Source organism: Lepus europaeus, chromosome 17, assembly GCF_033115175.1.
Source record: "Lepus europaeus isolate LE1 chromosome 17, mLepTim1.pri, whole genome shotgun sequence".
NCBI classification, from domain to species: domain Eukaryota; kingdom Metazoa; phylum Chordata; class Mammalia; order Lagomorpha; family Leporidae; genus Lepus; species Lepus europaeus.
Window position 1 is genome coordinate 10,995,119 of NC_084843.1, and position 18,692 is coordinate 11,013,810.

At 56.0% G+C, this 18,692-nt stretch overlaps 1 protein-coding gene across 1 annotated transcript in view; it reads left to right on the plus strand.

The window, feature by feature from the left end:
• The window catches only part of RGS10 (regulator of G protein signaling 10), a 38,684-nt gene extending 21,350 nt beyond the window's left edge, over positions 1-17,334 (plus strand). Inside the window, exons 4-5 of the mRNA XM_062214508.1 lie at positions 4,088-4,231; positions 16,891-17,334. Of these exons, the coding sequence (XP_062070492.1) occupies positions 4,088-4,231; positions 16,891-17,037 (291 nt within the window). The 3' untranslated portion in view covers positions 17,038-17,334. The remainder of the gene's footprint in view (positions 1-4,087; positions 4,232-16,890) is intronic.
• Positions 17,335-18,692: the final 1,358 nt, after the last annotated feature.

Consider the following 18,692-nt stretch of genomic DNA (forward strand, 5'->3'; position numbering starts at 1 on the left):
ATGGGAGCAGAACGTGGTAGCAGACAGGATGTGGGGTGAGGAGGCGTTGAAGGGGATCCCAGTTTCCAGCTGCCTGGGGTAGAGACTGCAGGACCCGCTGGCCAGGAGGGCTCCACTCCTTCCCTTTTGGTTAAGTCTGAGACGTCTGGTCTGTCACTGCCCACATTGGTAGAATCAGGTGGCTAGCAGCCAAGACACGAACCACGTTGGAGGGCCTGGTTTGATACCCAACTTCAGCTCCTTGTTAATGCAGTCTCCAGGGAACAGCAGTGATGTATCAGGCGACTGGGTCCCTGCCACCCATGTGGAGAACTGGATTGATTTCCTGGCTCCCGCTCCAGCCATGACCATTGTAAGCATCTGGGGAGTGAACCAAGGGATTGAAACTCTGTCTCTCTGCTTATCAAATAAAAAAAAAAAATCAAAGTTGGCTACTTGGACCAGGTACTTGGGGAGAGTGTTGGGTTGAACCTTGGGAGAGAATGGAAGTCAGTCAGCCAAGTGGGAAGAGCTCTGGGGAGGGCGCAGGACAGGAGACAGGGAGTGGCGGATAATCCCGAGGCCAGATTTTTTAAATTTTTTTTTTAAGATTTATTTTTATTTATTTATTTGAGAGGCAGAGTTACAGACAGAGGGAGAGACAGAGAGAAAGAGATCTTTCATCCACTGGATCACTTCCCAAATGGCTATGACGCAGGAGCTGGGCCAATCCAAAGCCAGGAGCCAGGAGCTTCTTTTGGGTCTCCCATGTGGGTGCAGGGGCCTAAGCACTTTGACCATCCTCTGCTGCTTCCCCAGGCCAGCAGCAGTGAGCTGGATCAGAAGCGCAGCAGCCAGAACTTTACTGGTGCTCATATGGGATGCCGGTGCCGCAGGCAGAAGCTCAACCTTCTATGCCACAGCGCTGGCCCCAAGGGCCAGACTCCTACAGAGAGGGATCAGAGAGGAAGAGGTGGGAACGGTGGGCCAGGCCAGGGTCCAGGGGGTGCCCGTGGGCACATCAGTGAGCGGGCCAAGCGGGGTGGGTGGGAGCCAGCACCAGTGGGCTGAGTGACTGCGAGGGAGGCGGCGAGACGCAGGGCACCCTTTTCTTCTGAGATGTTTCCGTGAGAGTCTGGGGGTGCGGAGCTCTAAGGGCTGTGAAGTTGAAGGAGGCTTTGCTTCCTTTTCACGTTGGGGGCAGTTTAAGCGCGTCTGGTGAACGAGGGAGAAGAACCAGTGCACCAGGCCATGCCCTCCGAGCTTGGAGCCGGCGTGGCGGCCTCAGAGCAGGTGGAGTGGCTGGGGCCTCAGAGCAGGTGGAGTGGCTGGGGCTGAGGAAGGCCGCGTTTGCTTCTCCTGCACACGCGCTCGCTGGCAGCAGGCTCTGGGTGCTGACTTCTCACTAGGCCCAGCTGGGGACCAAGACTCCCGCGGGCAGGGGTGGCTGCAGGGCACAGGTGGTGTCCCCACGAGGGCGAGGTCTGTGGCCTGGGCTGTGGCCGGCACACGTGCAGCGTGAAAGAAAAGAAACCAACTGCCCTTCCCGCCCCGCACTGGGCGGCTCTTCTGTTCTTAGGCCCCTAATGGCTGCGCTAGGGTTAACAGAGCTCTGGAAAAATCTACCGAAATAGCTCCACAGACTGGTTCTTCTTTTCTGTCCAGTGTTCTCGGCCGGGACAGCAGGCCTCCCCGTGACTGGCCTGCGGTCGCCAGTCTCAGGGTTTCCCTTCCCAGTCATGCTTCCTATCCCCACCGAGATAAGCCCTGCCACGCCACAGGCCCGGCGCGTGCTCTGCCGCCCTGGGCACCCACCCTGCTCTCTGGCAGGGACTCGGGAGGGGCTGAAGGCCCCGGGACTTACAGACCTGTGGTCCTGGCCCCTGCTTCCTCTCCTGGGCCCTTCCTACTCCCCGCTGAGCCTCAGTGGTCTCAATATACTCCGGAGAGCCAGGGTCCACTTTGCACCTGTGCACGGGGCTGGGCTGGGGTGGGGGGAGGGGACCTCATGCTTTCGGCCCCTAGAGCTCTGTGTGGAGTTTGCTCCTCTAGCCGGCTGAAATTGGACATTTATGAAGTAGCTTTCAAACAGGAAGTGGTTTTCCAAAAATATTCCTTCCTGACACTGGGGGTGGGAGGAGGGCGGCTCGTGGCTTCGGGGAGCCGTTCCCAAGTGCTGCTTTGCCTGGGTCTCGCCCCCGGACCCCAGGCCAGTCCTGAGCCCTGAGTCTGGTGTCAGTTCACTGCTGGTCAGGGAGGGCCAGGCTGCGCCCCGGCCAGCTGCCTGCAAGCTTGGGACAGGCTGGCCTTCTTGGGGACAACGGAGCTGGACAGGCCTGGGCCTCATGGGGCCAAAAAGGGACCACCTGTCTTCAAGCCCCTGTTATCGAAACCTTCTAGTGGCTTCTCTAAGAGCCAAGGTTTTCAGCACCTGGGGTTCCCTAAGCCCTGCTCTGCAGCATGCCTGGGGCACCAGGTGGGTGCTGGAGGAGGGGATAGTTTTCCAGACCCCCCTAACTTCCTCCACCGCCCCCAAATCATAGCTGGGTGGCTGCACTTCGAGGCCTCTGCCATCTGCCTCACCGTGCAGGGTAAGGTGACATGTTAGAGCGACTGTTGAGAGCAGCGGCCCCCATCCTGGTGCTGGGGAGGCTCCTGCACAGGTAGTCCCCTTTCTTTGAAAGAAAACAGCTCTCGGGGGAAGCCCTGCAGGAGCAGGTGCGCTGGGTGCCGTCCCCTGCCCATCGGCGCGTGGGCCTGGGCTGCGTGGTTGGGTTTTGGGCAGACAGGGGGCGTCTTGGAGACAGTGGGGGCTTCAGGAGGGCTGCACCTGGGAATTCAAGCAGGCGGTGGAAGCGGTCTCCACGGCTTGTCCTCAGTGCCTCGTTACCAGAAGGAAGGAACCCCCTGCCTGGGAAGGCCGAGGGTGCCTCTCGCGGGTGTGGACTGAGCACATCCGAGGGCTCGGGAGGCAGAGCAGGCCTGAGTCCCCCGGGAGCTCCCTCAGCCGCATCACCTGTCCCGGCCCCTGTGCTCATCTGGCGAGGGACCTGCCGGGGAATGGCGCTGGGTTGTGTGTTCAGGGGATTGAGGAAACGGAACCACACCTAGCACGTGTCTGATAGCTGTAGGATATGTGTGCATCATTGAATTTGATTTTTTAAATTGTGGCAAAATGCACATTACACAAAATTTACCATTTAAGCCATTATAGGCCCTCATAGCATTTCACACACCTGCAAGTGCACATGCAGTGTGTTGGGTACATCCTCAGAGTTGCACAGCCTCTGTAGCTTTGTGATCATGCAGGCAGAACCCTCACTTCTCCGTCCCCTCGCCCCTGGCAGCCACTGAGCTCCTGCGGGGTGGATTTGTCTGTACTGGATACTTCATATGCATGAAGTCATGCAGTATGGCCTTCTGTGCTGGGCTGGCTTCTTTCTCTCTCCCTCTCTCCCTCCCTCCCTTCCTTCCTTCTTTCAAGATTTATTTATTTGAAAGGCAGAGTGACAGAGAGAGATCTCCCATCTGCTGATTCATTCCCTAAATGACCTAATGGCCAGGGCTGGGCCAGGCTGAAGTCAGGAGCCTGGAATTCCATCTGGGTCTCCCACGTGGGTGCAGGAGCCCAAGTGCTTGGGCCATCTTCTACTGCTTTCCCAGGTGCATTAGCAGGGACCTGGATCAGAAGTGGAGCAGCTGGGACTTGAACCGGTGCCCATATGGAATGCCGGCACTACAGGCAGAGGCTTTACCTACTACGCCACAGTGCAGGCCCCTTGGCTCAGTACTTCATTCCTTTTCATGGCTGAGTGATATTCCCATGGTTCCTTACTTTGGAGGATTCACAAGATGACCCTAAGTATTCTGAATGCTCACTCTACCTTCATTTCCAAATGGTTAGCATAGCAATTTTGTGACTGGAGATGTGGCTATAGATTCCTGAAAGGGGGCAGGGTCAGGTCTGGGCTGCCAGGAGCTCCCTGGTGGAGCTGGGCTGCAGGTGGCAGCTGCTTTCTTGCTGTGGCAGCAATGTCTGAGCCTGGCGGGGGCGGGGGGCTGGGTTCAGGATAATGGAGATAACACCTCACCCCACCATGTCCTCCAGATGCAAGAAAAAGCAAAGGAGATCTACATGACCTTCCTGTCCAGCAAGGCCTCATCACAGGTCAACGTGGAGGGCCAGTCTCGGCTCAATGAAAAGATCCTGGAAGAACCGCACCCACTGATGTTCCAGAAGCTCCAGGACCAGGTACTGGCTCCCCTGCCTGCACCTGGATTTGAAAACCTGCAGTAAGCCCAGGCCTGGGAGCCTTCAGGGACACCCCACATGCAGGACACACTGAGGGGTCGTGGTGTGGACAGGCAAGGACACGGCGCCCCCAGGCTCAGGGGTGACCCGCAGGAGTCTCCCTGCCGCCTGCCGAGTCCTGGTCCATACACAGTGTGAACCAGCAGGGTTCTGTGCTTTCTCAACCCAGATGGGGAGGGAGGCTGGGGGCCGTTGGAGGAACCAACACTGAGGAGGTGCCGTGTGGTTACTGCCGAAGATAGGGGCAGACGGAAAATCCAGAAAGCAAGCACAGGGTCTCACAGGGGCAGGGAGCCTGGGGCTGGTTCTGTGGAGGATTCAAAGGCTTCCACCTGCTTCTTCTGTCAGCTGGATCATTACACGACCCCTGCGCCAGGTGCATAGTGAACGGTCCTGGGCAGCACCTTGCACCTGCACATTACAGGAGAAATCAGCCTGATTTGTTTGTTTTAAAGATTTATGTATTTATTAGAGAGAGAGAGAGAGAGAGAGAGAGAGAGAGAGAGGTCTTCCACCTGCTGGTTCACTCCCGAAATGGCTGCAACACCTGGGGCTGGGCAGGGCTGAAGCCGGGAGCTTCTTCTGGGTCTCCCACATGGGTGCAGGGGCCCAAGTACTTGGACCATCTTTTGCTGCTTTTCCCAGGCCATTAGTAGGGAGCTGGATCAGAAATGGAGCATCAGGGACCCAACCAGGGGCCATATGGGATGCTGGCATCTCAGGCAGTGGCTTTACCCGTCACACCACAATGCTGGCCCCAGAAATCAGGTTTAGCAGGTGGACCCAGAGGAGTGGGTGCTAGTTTTCTGGCACTTAGAGGAGAGGGGCTGCTGTAGATGCCGATTGACAGATGTGACTGCTGCTGTTAGGCTCTCTTCCCATGAACCGGAGGACAGAGACCAGGCAGGACTCCTGCATCTTGTTCCAACTGAGGAAGCAAAGGCCTCCCTCGTCAGCACAGGTGGAGACCAGCTTCTAATTCAGCGGTTCCCAAATGTGAGCCAACCCGAATCACCCGCAGAGCCTGTTAAAACAGGTGGTGGGGAGTTAACCACTCACTCTGTGGTTCCCGGGTGGGCGGAGCCAGCCTTCCTGGGCACGCCCAGGTGATGCTGATGCTGAAGCTGCAGAGGCTGGCTGGCTGCCTGTAGCCTTTGATGGCCAGGGTCGTGCAGAGAGCCCAGGGCGTGTTCCAGCGTCCAAGAGGCCTCGGCATCGGAACGCAAGATAGGTGGGAAAATGCAGATGGGAATGGTTCCCAGCAAACACAGTGGCAAGTGCAGATTCCACATGAATTCGGAATGAAATTTGGGTGTGAAGGAATTTTGGTTCCTGTTCAGTGAGACTTAAGGGCCTCCTGGAGGTGTTGATGTTGAGCCGGTGGGGAGGGTGCCGTGGGCATGCACTTGGAAGGGAAAGGAAGTGGCAGTATGTTGAAAAGGAAGCTTTTGTGGGCAGAGTCACATGGAGATATCCTCTCCCTCCACCCCCAGACCTCAGAACATCTTCAAAGCTCCTAGCGTGCTTAAAGTCAGGCCTGTGTTGTAGGTATCACAACACAACTACCAACAGCTGGCCCGGTGAGCTCCCTGCCATACTTGGCATGGACATGGCATATTCAAAACAGTCCTAGGGAAATGGAATTAAAGGATAAGCCTAGGGGCCAGCATTGTGTCACAATAGGGTAAAGCCACCCCCTGCAATGCCAGCATCCCATATGGGCGCCAGTTCGAGTCCTGGCTGCTCCACTTCTGATCTTGCTCCCTGCTAATGTACCTGGGAAAGCAGTGGAGGATGGCCCAAGTGCCTGGGCCCCTGCCACTCATGTGGGAGACTTGGATGAAGCTCCTGGCTTCATCTTGGGCCATCGTGGGAGTGAACCAGTGGATGTAAGATTTTTCTCTGTGTGTAACTCTTTCAAGCAAGCAAATCTTTTAAAAAGAAAAAAAAAAAGATAAGTTGATTTAGGTGCAGAAAAATCTGAAATTCATTTGTATTTTTTCCAAATATGCATGTTTCATGAGCTCTTGGAAAACTCCTGGTATGCACAGATTATACAAATTTTAGCACCAAAACAAACTTATCTTTTAACTCCAGTTTTTCCAAACATTTTGTTATACTTCATACCTAACTTTAAAAGGCATACATGCTAAACAAAAGATGCTTGAGAAATTAAAATAAAAAGAAGAAAAAAAGCCCTCATGATTCCCTAGCTGGAGAGAACCACCAAGTATTACCTGATTTCTAGACTTTCTGTCTTTTTTCCTATATACACACACATGCACGCACCTAGTAGATGTGGTTTGCACGGTTGAAGGTAAACAGTGCTTTTTGCCCTTTATCTGAGAAGGAGAAAGAGGCAGTACAGTTGTCCCACGGCACCATCGGGGGACAGCCAGAGGTCTGGGTTCTGAGCTCACAGAGTCCCTGGGCTCTGTTTCACTTTGGAGAAGTGCTTCAGGCCTGGGTAACCGTGGAAATGTGGCTCCCTGGAGGCCCCCTGTGGGGCTTGTGCGGCAGAGGGGAACACAGGCGCATCCATGAAAGCTGCCTGCGGGCTTCGGCTTGGAGCACGCTGGGCTGCGTTCGCTCTCTGCTCACCAGCGGGGTGCCTTGTGGGTGGGGCAGCTGGCTGTGCCTCCCGAGAGTGCTGAGGGGGCGGCCTTGGCTTTGGGGGCACAGCTGGAACCTAGAGGGTGGGCCTCCAATTGCTGGGCCTGATATCCATTTAAATTGTTTAAAATTAGACGGAAAACTCCAGTCCGCCCACTTCCCAAATGGCCACAATGACTGAAGCTGGGAGCCAGGAACTCAATAGATCTCCACGTAAGTGGCAGGGGTCTAGACCCTGAGCCATCGCCACCACCTCCTAGGGTCTGCATTAGCAGGAGGCTGGAGTCGGGATCCAGGGCTGCTGGGTCACATGCCTACCCGGTGTTTAAAGGAGAGCGTCCTGTGTTCTCACTCAGGTCCTCTTTACTCTTGGTTTCTACACGGTTCTGACAGGTCCTGGGTTTTCAGTTCAGAGCAGATTTGAGGGGCCGGAAGACGGTGTGGAGTGATGGACAGTCAGGACCCACCTTGCCACACGTCGCACTGTGGGCGTCCCTGAGCTAAAGGGTGGTGACCAAGACGACCCCACAGCATCGAGCCAAAGTTAGGTTGTGGCAGCAAGGACACCCTAAGAGAGGCCTGGGGGCTTGCAAGTTTGCCGCCTGGAAGGTCCTTCCGAGGGAAGAGGTCATGCGCTGATTGAGTTCAGTTCTGCACGCTTGGCCTGCTTGTGTGCCCGGCCCTGTGCTGGCCCGAATCCGAGGCTGCTGTGGATGGCCTGACGCCGACGGAAGCAGGAAGGCAGACAGACAGCCTCCTGCGAAGGGCTGGTTTCGCTGATGAATTTCCTGCAGTGTCTTCTTTTATAAAATGTTTTATTTTCAAAGCCCACTCCCTGGAGATCTGTCTCAGTTGGTGGATTTGTTCTTCCATTCATTGCTTTCTGCCACCAGTCTAGATGGAGGGCCTGCTGTGTGCCAGGGACCGAGCTAGGAGCTGTGTGTGTGCAGTGAGGTCAGTGCCTGTCCACCCCCTGAGAACAGAGAAAGAAATGCCAAGACGGAAACACAGCAGCCAGGAGCGGGGCTGAGGCCGGCAGGGAGGGCTCCTCCGGAGGCTGAGACCCTGCTGTCGAGCTGGGTGTGTGTGGGCGGTCAGTGTGCTGGAGCGCGGGGTAGTGAGTGGTGGGCCGGGGCCGAGCTGCTGCCTCCCAAGGTGTGCATTGGTTTGATGCTGGAGTTAGGAGCCCGAGCCCAGGATGAAACCCCAGGCCTCTGGCGGGAGCGCAGGCGTCTCAGCTGACTCCCTGGCTGCCCTCTCCAGCCGTAGATGCCCTCTCAAAGGGAACGGGAAGATGGATGCTGGATGCGGTGGTTCCTGACTGGGGGGCAGCTGGGGACACTGCACAGTGTCTGGAAACATTTTTGATTGTCACAGCTTGGGGGAGGGGCTTGCTACTGGTGCTTACTGGGCAGAAGCCAGGGATGTGTGTATGCACTCCACAGTGTACGGAGCAGCTCATGTCACAGAATTATCTGGTGCAAAGTGTGATAGTGCCGAGGTGGGGAAACCCTGGGTTCACGTGACTTCTGAAAATGTGGCAGAGTTCACAGCCTGACCCTCAGCAAGCCTGGGGTCCCTACCTGCAAACAACAAAGAGTGTGTATGTCAATTTCCTATACCTTAGCGAGACCCGGACAACGTTAAGACGACACTTCCACACTTCCTCGCGGTTCACCCGACGCTTTTGTGTGTGCAGCTCATGTGACTCTCGGGCATTCTTAGGGAAGGGAGGACCTGGCGCCTCAGTGTGTAAGTGAGAAGATTCTCCATTGGGGAGGGCGCATGGCTGGCCCAGGGTCACAGAGGGGGATGCTGTGATCAGCCCGAGGTTGTGCAACGTGGAGAGGCTGGGAACAGAACTACAGCCCAGGGCTTTGGTTCATCCGGCTCTCTTTTTTTTTTTTTTTTTTTTTTTTTTTAAAGATTTATTTATTTGAAAGGCAGAGTTACAGAGAGGCAAAGGCGGGGGTGGGGGATGGGGGAAGGTCTTCCATCCACTGGTCTACTCCCCAGATGGCTGCAACAGCCGGAGCTGAGCTGATCCAAAGCCAGGAGCTTCTTCTGGGTTTCCCACATGGGCACGTGGGTGCAGGGGCCCAAAGACTTAGGCCATCTTCTGCTGTTTTCCCAGGCCACAACAAAGAGCTGGATCAGAAGTGGGATGGAATATGGGATCCATATGGGATGCCAGCACTGCTGGTGGCAGCTTTACCTGCCATGCCACAGTGCCGGCCCTTCAGCCGACTCTTGTACCCCACCATGGGCCCCAGGTCTCCCCTCTGCTGGTTCAATCCTCAGATGCCTGCAGCAGTCAAGACTGGGCCAGAATTCACGAAGCCAGGAGCCCAGACCTCAATCCAGGTCTCCCACCTGGGTGGCAGCATCCCGACTACTTGAGCCGTCACCTGCTGCCTCTCGGTGTATGCATTAACAGATAGCTAGAAGTGGGAGCTGAGCCGGGACTTGAACCCAGGCATGCTGATATGGGACACGGACGCCCCAGTGGGTGTCCCAAGTGGTGTCTTAGTCACTGCATCAAACACCCACCTTAAAATTATTTCTAATTGTTGAGTTAGTACACGTTCATTGTAAAGGTAAAGAGAAAAAGCTTGTGTAGTTTAGAGATGGTGAAGTGAAAAGTTAGTGTCCCTCAGGCCTGCCTCTCTCACCTTCCTAGTGGGAAATCCATTAGTTTGGTTCTGGCAGACCTTACTGGGAACATTTGAAAACACAGTGCTGGGGGCCCAGTGTTGTGGGGCAGGGGTTAAGCTGCCACCTGTGACCTGTGATGGGGTACGGTATCCTGTATCCAAGTGCTGGTTTGAGCCCCGGATACTTTCCTTCCCCTCAAGTTCCCTGCTGATGGGCCTGGGAAAGCAGCAGCAGATGGCTAAAGTACTTGGGCCACTGCTTTCCAGGTGGGAGACCCAGATGGAGTCCTGGTTCCTGGCTTTGGCCTGGCCCAGCCCTGGCTGTCAAGGCCACTTGGGGAGTGAACCAGCAGATGAAAGATCTCTCCTTCTCTCTCTCAAAAAAAAGAGGCCGGTGCTGCGGCTCAATAGGCTAATCCTCCGCCTCCGGCTCCAGCACAGTGAGTTCTAGTCCTAGTCAGGGCGCCAGATTCTTTCCTGGTTGCCCCTCTTCCAGGCCAGCTCTCTGCTGTGGCCCGGGAGTGCAGTGGAGGATGGCCCAAGTGCTTGGGCCCTGCACCCGCATGGGAGACCAGGAGAAGCACCTGGCTCCTGGCTTCGGATTGGCGTGGTGTGCTGGCCACAGCGGCCATTGGGGGGTGAACCAATGGCAAAAGGAAGACCTTTCTCTCTGTCTCTTTCTCTCACTATCCACTCTGCCTGTCAAAAAAAAAAAAAAAAAAAAAAGAAAAAGAAAAAAAAGAGTGCTTACCAGTCTGCTTGGGGATGAGGAAGTGTGCCAGAGGAAAGATTTATTCATTGTTAAGATTTGTTTTATTTATTTGAAAGATGGCATGGCAGAGGAAGAGGGAGAGACAGAGAAAGAGTTCTCCCATCCACTGGTCCACTGCCCAAATAGCCACAACAGCTGGGGCTGGGTCAGGCTGAAGTCAGGAACCCGGAACTCTGCCTGGGGCCATCATCTGCTGCTTTCCAGTGCGCATTGGCAGGGAGCTGAATCAGAAGCGGAGCAGCCAGGATCTGAACCAGTGCTCTGATATGGGATGCCAGTGTCACAAGTAGTGGCTTAACAATGCAGACCTGTAGGAAAGATTTAACACAAGAATTCGGCTCCAGTGGGTTCCTGACACTGGTTCACACACCTCTCTTGCTGTGAGGGCTCCGGGTTGAATTTCCCAGCACAGCTCGATCTGTCCCCCGGACCCAGTAGTTGTGAAGGAGAAAGGTCAAGGCCATTGCCAACGGCAGTCTCGAGACCCTCACCTCCCCCATCGGTGTGAGGGACGGCATAGGTTTGGGGCAGTGCAGCACTCATGATCTTTCACTAATTTTAGGAGCCACAATGCTTACACTTAAGGGATTTTTTTTAAATTAAAAACGATTTATTTATTTATTTGAAAGGCAGAGTTACAGAGAGAGAAATAGAGACAGACAGACAGATCTTCCATCCTCTGGTTCACTCCCCAAATGACTACAATGGCCAGGGCTGGGCCAAGCTGAAGCCAGGAGTCAGGAACTTCTGGGTGCAGGGGCCCAAGCACTTGGGCCATCTTCCTTTGCTTTCCAGGCACATTAGCAGGGTGCTGGATCGGAAGTGGAACAGTGAGGACTTGAACCGGCACCTGTATGGGATGCAGGCACTGCAGGCTATGGCTTAACCTGCTGTGCCACAGCACCAGCCCCAAGAAGGGATTTTGGTGGCTGCCTTGCTGCCATACCCAGACTCAGGTGGGCACTAAATTTTAGCCTGGAAGGCAGAGTGGAGGTGGCCGACTCCACTCAAAAGGAAGTCCCTAGGAGCTGGCGCTGTAGTGTAGTGGGTAAAGCTGCTGCCTGCAATGCCGGCATCCTATATGGGTGCTGGTTTGAGTCCTGGCTGCTCCACTTCCAATCTAGTTCTCTGCAATGGCCTGGGAAGGCAGTAGAAGATGGCCCAAGTCCTTGGGCCCCTGCACCTGCATGGGAGACCTGGAAGAAGCTCCTGGCTCCTGGCTTTGGATAGGCACAGCTCTGGCTGTTGCAGCCGTCTATGGAGTAAACCAGCGGATGGAAGACCTCTCTCTCTCTCTCTTTCTCTCTGCCTCTGCCTCTCTCTGTAACCCTGCCTTTCAAATAAATAAATAAATCTTAAAGAAAAAAAAAAAGGAAGTCCCTAGCCTCGGAGGCTTGACTTGGCCGCAGGGGCACCTGCACCCCCAGTCACTTCCCCCACAGAAAAGGACCTGGAATTGGGCCCCTCTTTCAGCAGTGCAGTTTGGCTTTCCCCAGAACCCAAGACGCAAGAAGAGCTTCCTTTACAGAGGTTGAAAAGGAAGGACAGGAGCAGCCGCGGAGGACCTGGGGTGGAGGAGGGGCTGCCTAGCCCAGGGGTGCGAGGTTGGGGGTCCACTCCCTCCCCTTGGTCTCTGTTTCTCCAAATGGGACCTCAGCCTGAGCTCCCCTGCACGGCCCGCTCCCCTGGGCTGCAGAGGTGGCCAGCGCTGGCTCGGGGTGTCAGAGTCTCGTGGGTATCAGCTGACACTCCCTCCCAGACCTCAAACCCGCCCAGAATCCAGCATTTTCCAACATTTCCCAGCGTGCAGAGCCAGAAGGGCAGGCTGTGGTTTGTCCTGGAAATGGAAGCAGAGCTGGCTCCTTAGGTCAACCACAGCCTTTTGCCTTCGAGGGATGGGGTGTAAGTGATGGTGCTGGAAGCTCTCTGAGCATTTTTTACAGTTGTAAAATGGTGTCTAGGGGAAGAGGAGGGGCAGACGGGTGCCACAGAGCCTTCAACCCTCCCTCTGGCGACAGAAGACAAAGCAAAACACCTCCCTGCAGGCAGGAAGCACCACGTCACTGGGGGCTTTGAATTGGAGTATGGTGGATTCCCTGGGAAAGTGGACAAACGGCCCCACGCACCACGGCGCCGGGCAGATTCTACCCACACAGGGGTTCTCTCTGGCTCCGTCCAGCCCGCTCTGGAATTCTGATCCCAGCCCTGGCACACCTTCCATCTCTGGTGAGCCTGTCTATAGAACCGGGGCGCCCTCCATGGTGACAGAACCTTCCATGTGGCCCACGCTGGTGCTTGGGGCAAGCACTGGCTTGAGCTGTTTCCTTTGCTGCTGCTGCCTGTCAGTCGCTCTCAGGCCTCCTGGGTGCACCTTTCTACTGGAGAGGAAGGGGAGGGGGTCTTCGTCTCGGGGGGTGGGCACACCCCTGTTTGTGCCTTGCCCATGCAGGCTTCATGCGCCCAGAATTCCATCCTTGTTACCTGCAGGGAGGGGAGCCTCTGCGCTCCCCACTCTCTGCCCTCGCGGGTAGGAAAGCGTGTCGGGTCTGGATGTGGGAGAGGACCTCCTGGAACTGCAGTCCAGACAGTAGCACTTGCTGCCATCTCAGCAATTTTCGTATAAAAACTAAACCAAGTTCCTGAAGCCAATAGAAATCTCATCTGCGTTCAAGGGCTGCTTCTTCCTCCCTGTGCTGGTTGGATGCCACGGTGGAGGGTTCGCTTGGGTCTGCAGGTGCACCTGCTCTCTGAGAAGTGCCATGAGGTGTATCAGGCCTAAAATGCAGGGCACTGAGTCTCTGGCGAAATGCTGGCCTCCTCGCTCTCTGCAGGGAGGGCAAGCAGCCTGAAGGTGGATGTTTGTCCTTGCAGAAGGTGAGCCCTGGTCACTGCTTGCCCAGCCTGGGATCTGGAGAGGGTATGGCACCTGGGTGGCTCCCTTCTCCCTCCTCTCCTCGTCCTCCCTCCAGGACAGATCCCTAGGCAGTGGTAGATGCTAAACAGTCCACAGTGCAGGCATCTGGCTCACAGACGCAAGGCTGCCGAAACTCGAAACCATGCAAAGCCACAGCTGTCTTGGCTGGGAAAAAAAATATGGCAGGACACTCCTCTGCGAGCCTGAGCTTTCTGCCCCCCCCCCCCCCCCCCCCGCTGCCCGCCTCGAACTGGTCGCCTGCTCAGCTGCGCTTCTAGGCCTTCTGCCCACCCTGAGGTTCCCCCTCCTCCCAGTTTGTCCCTGCTTTCTTCTGTTCCTGCAGATGTCGCGAGGAGTCTGGCTGTGCTGGTCAGGTGGTCATCATGGTCCAGCCCCAGTGAGGCCAGTGCTCCCCATCCGGGAGTCCTGGCCCAGTGGAGTCTTGAGTGAGAGTGCTGTGACATCAGTCAGCTGGCCTGCTCATTGCCAGAGGCGTCGCAACAGAGCGGCCTAGAATGGCAGGGACTTGCTCTCTCGTAGCTGAGGAGGCCGGGGTCCGAAGTCAAGGTGTCGGCTGGGCCGGGCCCTTTCTGCTGGCCCTAGGGGAGAGGACCCTTCCTGCCTCGTCCCGGCTTCCTGAGAGCTGGCAGTGGCTGGGAGCCCTTGGCGTGCCGGGCTTGCTGTGAGGCTCTCTGGCCACGGCCTCTGCCTGCACATGGCCACTCCCTCTGTGTGTCCCTGTCCTCTACCAGTCAGTCCTTGGATCTAGGGCCCACCTTAAATGTAGGATGACTTCATCTTGAGACCCTTAACCAGCCCTATTTCCAGTTAAGGTCACATTCTTTTTTTTTTTTTTTTTTTTTTTTTTTTTAAGGTTTACTTATTTATTTATTTGAAAGGCAGTGTGACTGAGATAGCAAGAGAGAAGCACAGAAAATTTTTCATCTGCTGGTTCATTCCCCAATGGCTGCAATGCCTGGGGCTGGGCCAGGTCTAAACCAGGAACCGGGATCTCAGCCCAGGCCTCCCACGTGGGTGGCTGAGATTCAACTACTTGCCATCACCGGCTGCCTTGCAGGTGCACATTAGCAGGAAGCTGGAATTGGAAGTGGAGCTGGGGCTGGAGCACTGATGGCCTCAAGGCTTCCGTGTGTTCTGTCATGTGAGCAGCCATCTAGCCTGACGGTCAGGGGTGGGCTTGGGAGCTAGCCCGCCAGGGTCTGCGTGCTGCCTGTCTCCTATGCACTGCCGGGGGCTGAATCGTGTCCCCCTTCAAGATCACGTGTTAAAGTGCTAACCCCGTCCCTCAGCGTGTGAGGTCACACGAGTGGGCCCTAATCCAGTCCGACTGGTGTCCCTAAGAAGAGGGGATGAAGACACAGATGGGGGGTGGGGTGGGTGGGACACCCCACATCCTGCCGGCAACTTGATCTTTGACCTCCAGCCTCCGGAACAGTGACAGGTGCTTTTCTGCCTGCCTGGCATCCCCCCCCCCCCCCCGGGCAGAGCCCTGGGCCTCCTCTGGCCCCACCCCAGCAGCCCCCTCCCCTCCCCACCTGCTCTGGCCCTGGGGGCCTGCAGCCCCGGCTTTTTTTCTTCCTTCCTTTGAAGAGTGAGGCTCAGACCCAGTGCAGGCAAACAGGATGTTCCTCTCCCACACGTGCAGACTTCAGACGTGACCGGGCACCGCATCCTGCTCAGGGTGCCGGCTCTGGGGGACCTGGTGGGGAGGGGGCGCGGGGCTGGGAGCCAGGGGGGCCCTCCCTCATGCAGCCGGTTCCTTCAGTCTCACCCTGAGCACCCATCCCTGACTTTGTTGCCTTTGGGGTGTTTTCGCTTAGCACGGCTACGAATGGCATTCCTCACCCCTGGTGCGGCTTATGTCTTCTGGGATTACAAAAACAGCACTTTCTTCAAACCTCCCTGATGACAGTCGCATCCGGGATCACAAGGTGATGCCTCCAACACCGGGGACTGCTTCAGAGGGCCTGAGAGCCTGGGCAAGACTGGCCGGGCCCCGGGGTGAGGCCAGGCAGTGGCCTGACAGGTGTTAAGTCTTTTCCTGGGTGGTAGACTCTGCTTAGGAGCAAAATGACACGGGCAGTTTTCCCTGTCAGAGCCGACTCCGGAAGTGAAGGTGTTAGTTGAGGTGGGAGGTCCGGATTCTCTCCCACCCGCCAAGTCCCCCAAGCAGGTGTTCTGAGTGCTCGGGACCCTCAGATGCTGTTTTACTCTGTGTGTCTGTGCATGTGCACACGCTGCGAGAGTGGGTTTAAAAGACGTCAGGATTTTGCCACTCACTCGATAACTCCACCTGGCAGTGAGCAGCATTCCGGACGCCTCTGGAACATTCCACTTGGTGGAGCTTGTGTTCGTGCCACCAAGGGAAGGCTCCAGGGTGCAGTGTGTGGATGTTGGATCTGCAGAATCTTCTGGAAGTTGAGTCAGAAGGTCTGAGAGAGGGTCAAGCGTCTGGCACTGCGGTGAAGACTCTGCTTGGGACGTGCACGTGCTCTATCAGAGTCCTGGGTTCAAGTCCTGCTCACGTCCCATTCCAGCTTCCGGCTAATGTGCACCCTGGGAGGGAGCAGGTGATGGCCACCACGTGGGAGACCTGGAGGGAGTTCTGGGCTCCTGGCTTCTGCCTGGCTCAGCGCAGCCCTGGCTGTTGTGGGTATCTGGGGAGTAAACTAGCAGATGGGAGATCTCTCTCCCTCTCTGTTTCTGCCTCTCTGCCTTTCAAATAAATAAATAATTTTTTTTTTTTTAAAAAAAGGTCTGAATGAGAGTGAGACAGAGCGAGAGAGAGTGCAAAAGAGAGAGAGGAAGAGTAAGAGACGCCCTCGCCAGCAGGAAACGCTTGCCTTTTTGCTTCTTCCTTCCCTCTCTTGCTGCACAGGGGAGGAGCCCGATGGTGTGGGAGTGGGCGCTGGGCATGAGGACCCTGGCCCAGAAGAGGCGCAGAGGAAGCCAAGGGGGCTCTGTGCTCTGAGCAGCTGCGGTGCCAGCAGCATTAGCTTCTAACCCAGAGCCCCGAGGCTCCGTCGGGCCCCCCAGGCTGACACACCTGTTGGCTTTTCTAGACTGCTCCCCAGCTGCTCTCCCCGCACCCGTGTTTGCTCTGTTCCTTTGCTAGGATGTGGTCCTGCGGGCTCTGCTGAGGTTGTGGTTTTACTCCCTTGCCCTGCGGTGAGGAAGCCTGGTTCTGTCTGGCAGCATCCTGAGAGGCGTGGGTGAGGTCTCAGGTGCCGGACAGACGGGGCTCTTCACGCCCTGGGCATCGTCTGATCCGCAGTGACCTTTGACACGCCTTGCCTCTGCCCTTCTATGTCAGATCCTTGGAGAAACACAGCCCAGGGCTCTTTACCCAGATGAAGTGGAGACCTTGACGGACCCCTTGAATCAAGGGGCTGTGTCGGTGCTGTGTGACAATAAAGATGCATTCATTATCCCACGGGGATGTCTGCACAGCGACCAGAACCCTCCAGGAAATCTTGGCCAGCACGGCTCACTTTAGCTTTCTCTGTGTTTATTTCTCCGTCTTTGTCTTCTTTGGCACAGACAAGGTATTTAATAAATAGTGCATAGAATGATTCATGGCCTGGGTTAGACTCCGCTTTCACAGTCTTTCTCTCTTCCTCCTCAGATCTTCAATCTCATGAAGTATGACAGCTACAGCCGCTTCTTGAAGTCTGACTTGTTTCTGAAACACAAGCAAACCGAGGAAGAGGAAGAAGACCCGCCCGACACGCAAACTGCGGCCAAGAGGGCTTCCAGAATTTACAACACATGAGCCCCCAAGAATCCGGGGCTGCCGACGGGAGGGAGCGAAGGACCTCACTCAGGACCGTGCGGGGTTTCCAGTGGCTTTGCTGTGTGCAAGGACTGGAATATGCAAACCCTTTTGCGGGCTGTGCGTGTTTTATTAACTGCTTGACCCGTAAGTTTTGCATGATGGCTAATCTTACATAAAAACAAATAGCTTGGAAAGTTTAGTTCACGAGACAGAGCCTCCTTCAACACTGGACACTTTGAGCATTTTATCCTTTGATTAAACCTCATGTGAGGCCACAAGGTGAACCGTGCAGCCACCTCTGACCTGGTCAGTCTGTGCCCTATCTCTCTGGTTCTGGGTTGTGCATGTCCACAGATCCACTTGGCAGATCAACTACAGTGTGAGTTGATCTGACAGATCCCGGCTGCTGGGGGTATCGTCTGCTCATAGCCTTTTACTGCCCAAGAACGAGTCCCGTTCTAGAAAAGGACAGAGTCACCGACCGCTGAAGACCCGGGGAGCCTGGGCGTGAGCCTCCTCGGGGTGCTGAGTTCCCGTGCGCGGGTTGGTGCTGGGGTTGCCCACAGTCGTGACATTTCCTGCAACACAGACACACGGTTCATCTTGATAGAAACAAGATCTTGGCCGGGAAGGAAAGAGTTAAGTGGGAAATTGTTCCAGGGCCCCGTGGCAGCTCGAGGTGGTGTTGATGGGCCAGTGGCTCGTGCTAAGGGGGTTGTAGGAGCCCGTAGTCCCCTGCTCCCGGAGCCCATCTGCGGTCAGAGCCTGACCATCCTGCTCTGCTTCTCCGATTGCTGGACTGGTTCACTCCAGCTTGAGACTCCAGCAGGAGCCTGCTTTTCCCCGGAGGGGAGGCCATGACCGCAGCTCTGCCAGGGTGTCCCTGCCAGCCCTGGGCGCGCCTCTTCCAAGGTCAGGCTCGGTTCCCTTTGGCTAACGTCTCTGCCCTGCAAGCGCTGGGCGCTGCTGCCAGACCTCCCCCTGTGTGTTTGGCTAAAACTTGAGACTCCTCTTTGCACGGAGCCACCAGCCTCGGCTGCTCATGAGCCTCCAGACCCAGACCCTCCCCCCATCTGCAAATTCCCTGATCTCGAGACCGGCTTGGTAATTTATCAATCAAACTAGCACACTTTGGAGCGAGATGGGGCTCGGGGCACGGTAGGGGGCAGCTTAATAGTAGTATGGGGGTGATGCCTGTGGTTAGCCACAGTTCTGTGTAAAGTGCACAGTAGCTCCACCACACACCCATCGCTGTGCAGACCCCTTGGCACAGCCCAGCTTCTGTGGCCTCATTGTCTCTTGCTGTGTTCCACCCCTTCCTTCTTTGGCTCGGGGGAAGGAATGGTTTGGGGGAGCCGCGTTCACTGCTCAGTAGCACCTGGATACTCATCAGAAAGAGCAAGCCAGGGGTTCTCCACGGTCCGCAGATACTCCCCACCCAGGCCTCCTCCTCCCTCTGCCCTCTCCTTCCCTCCCTGCCTCCAGGAGCTGGAGTGAGACAGTGATGATGACATCAAGAATCCTGTCGTCAGAGACCATCAGCTCTGTGCCAGGCAGAGCACGTGAGGCACTTTAAAGAGTGAAGATGAGAAACAGCCCAGGTTCCATAAGAAAAGTGCAGGGGTGCAGGCCCCCACCCACATACACCCCCT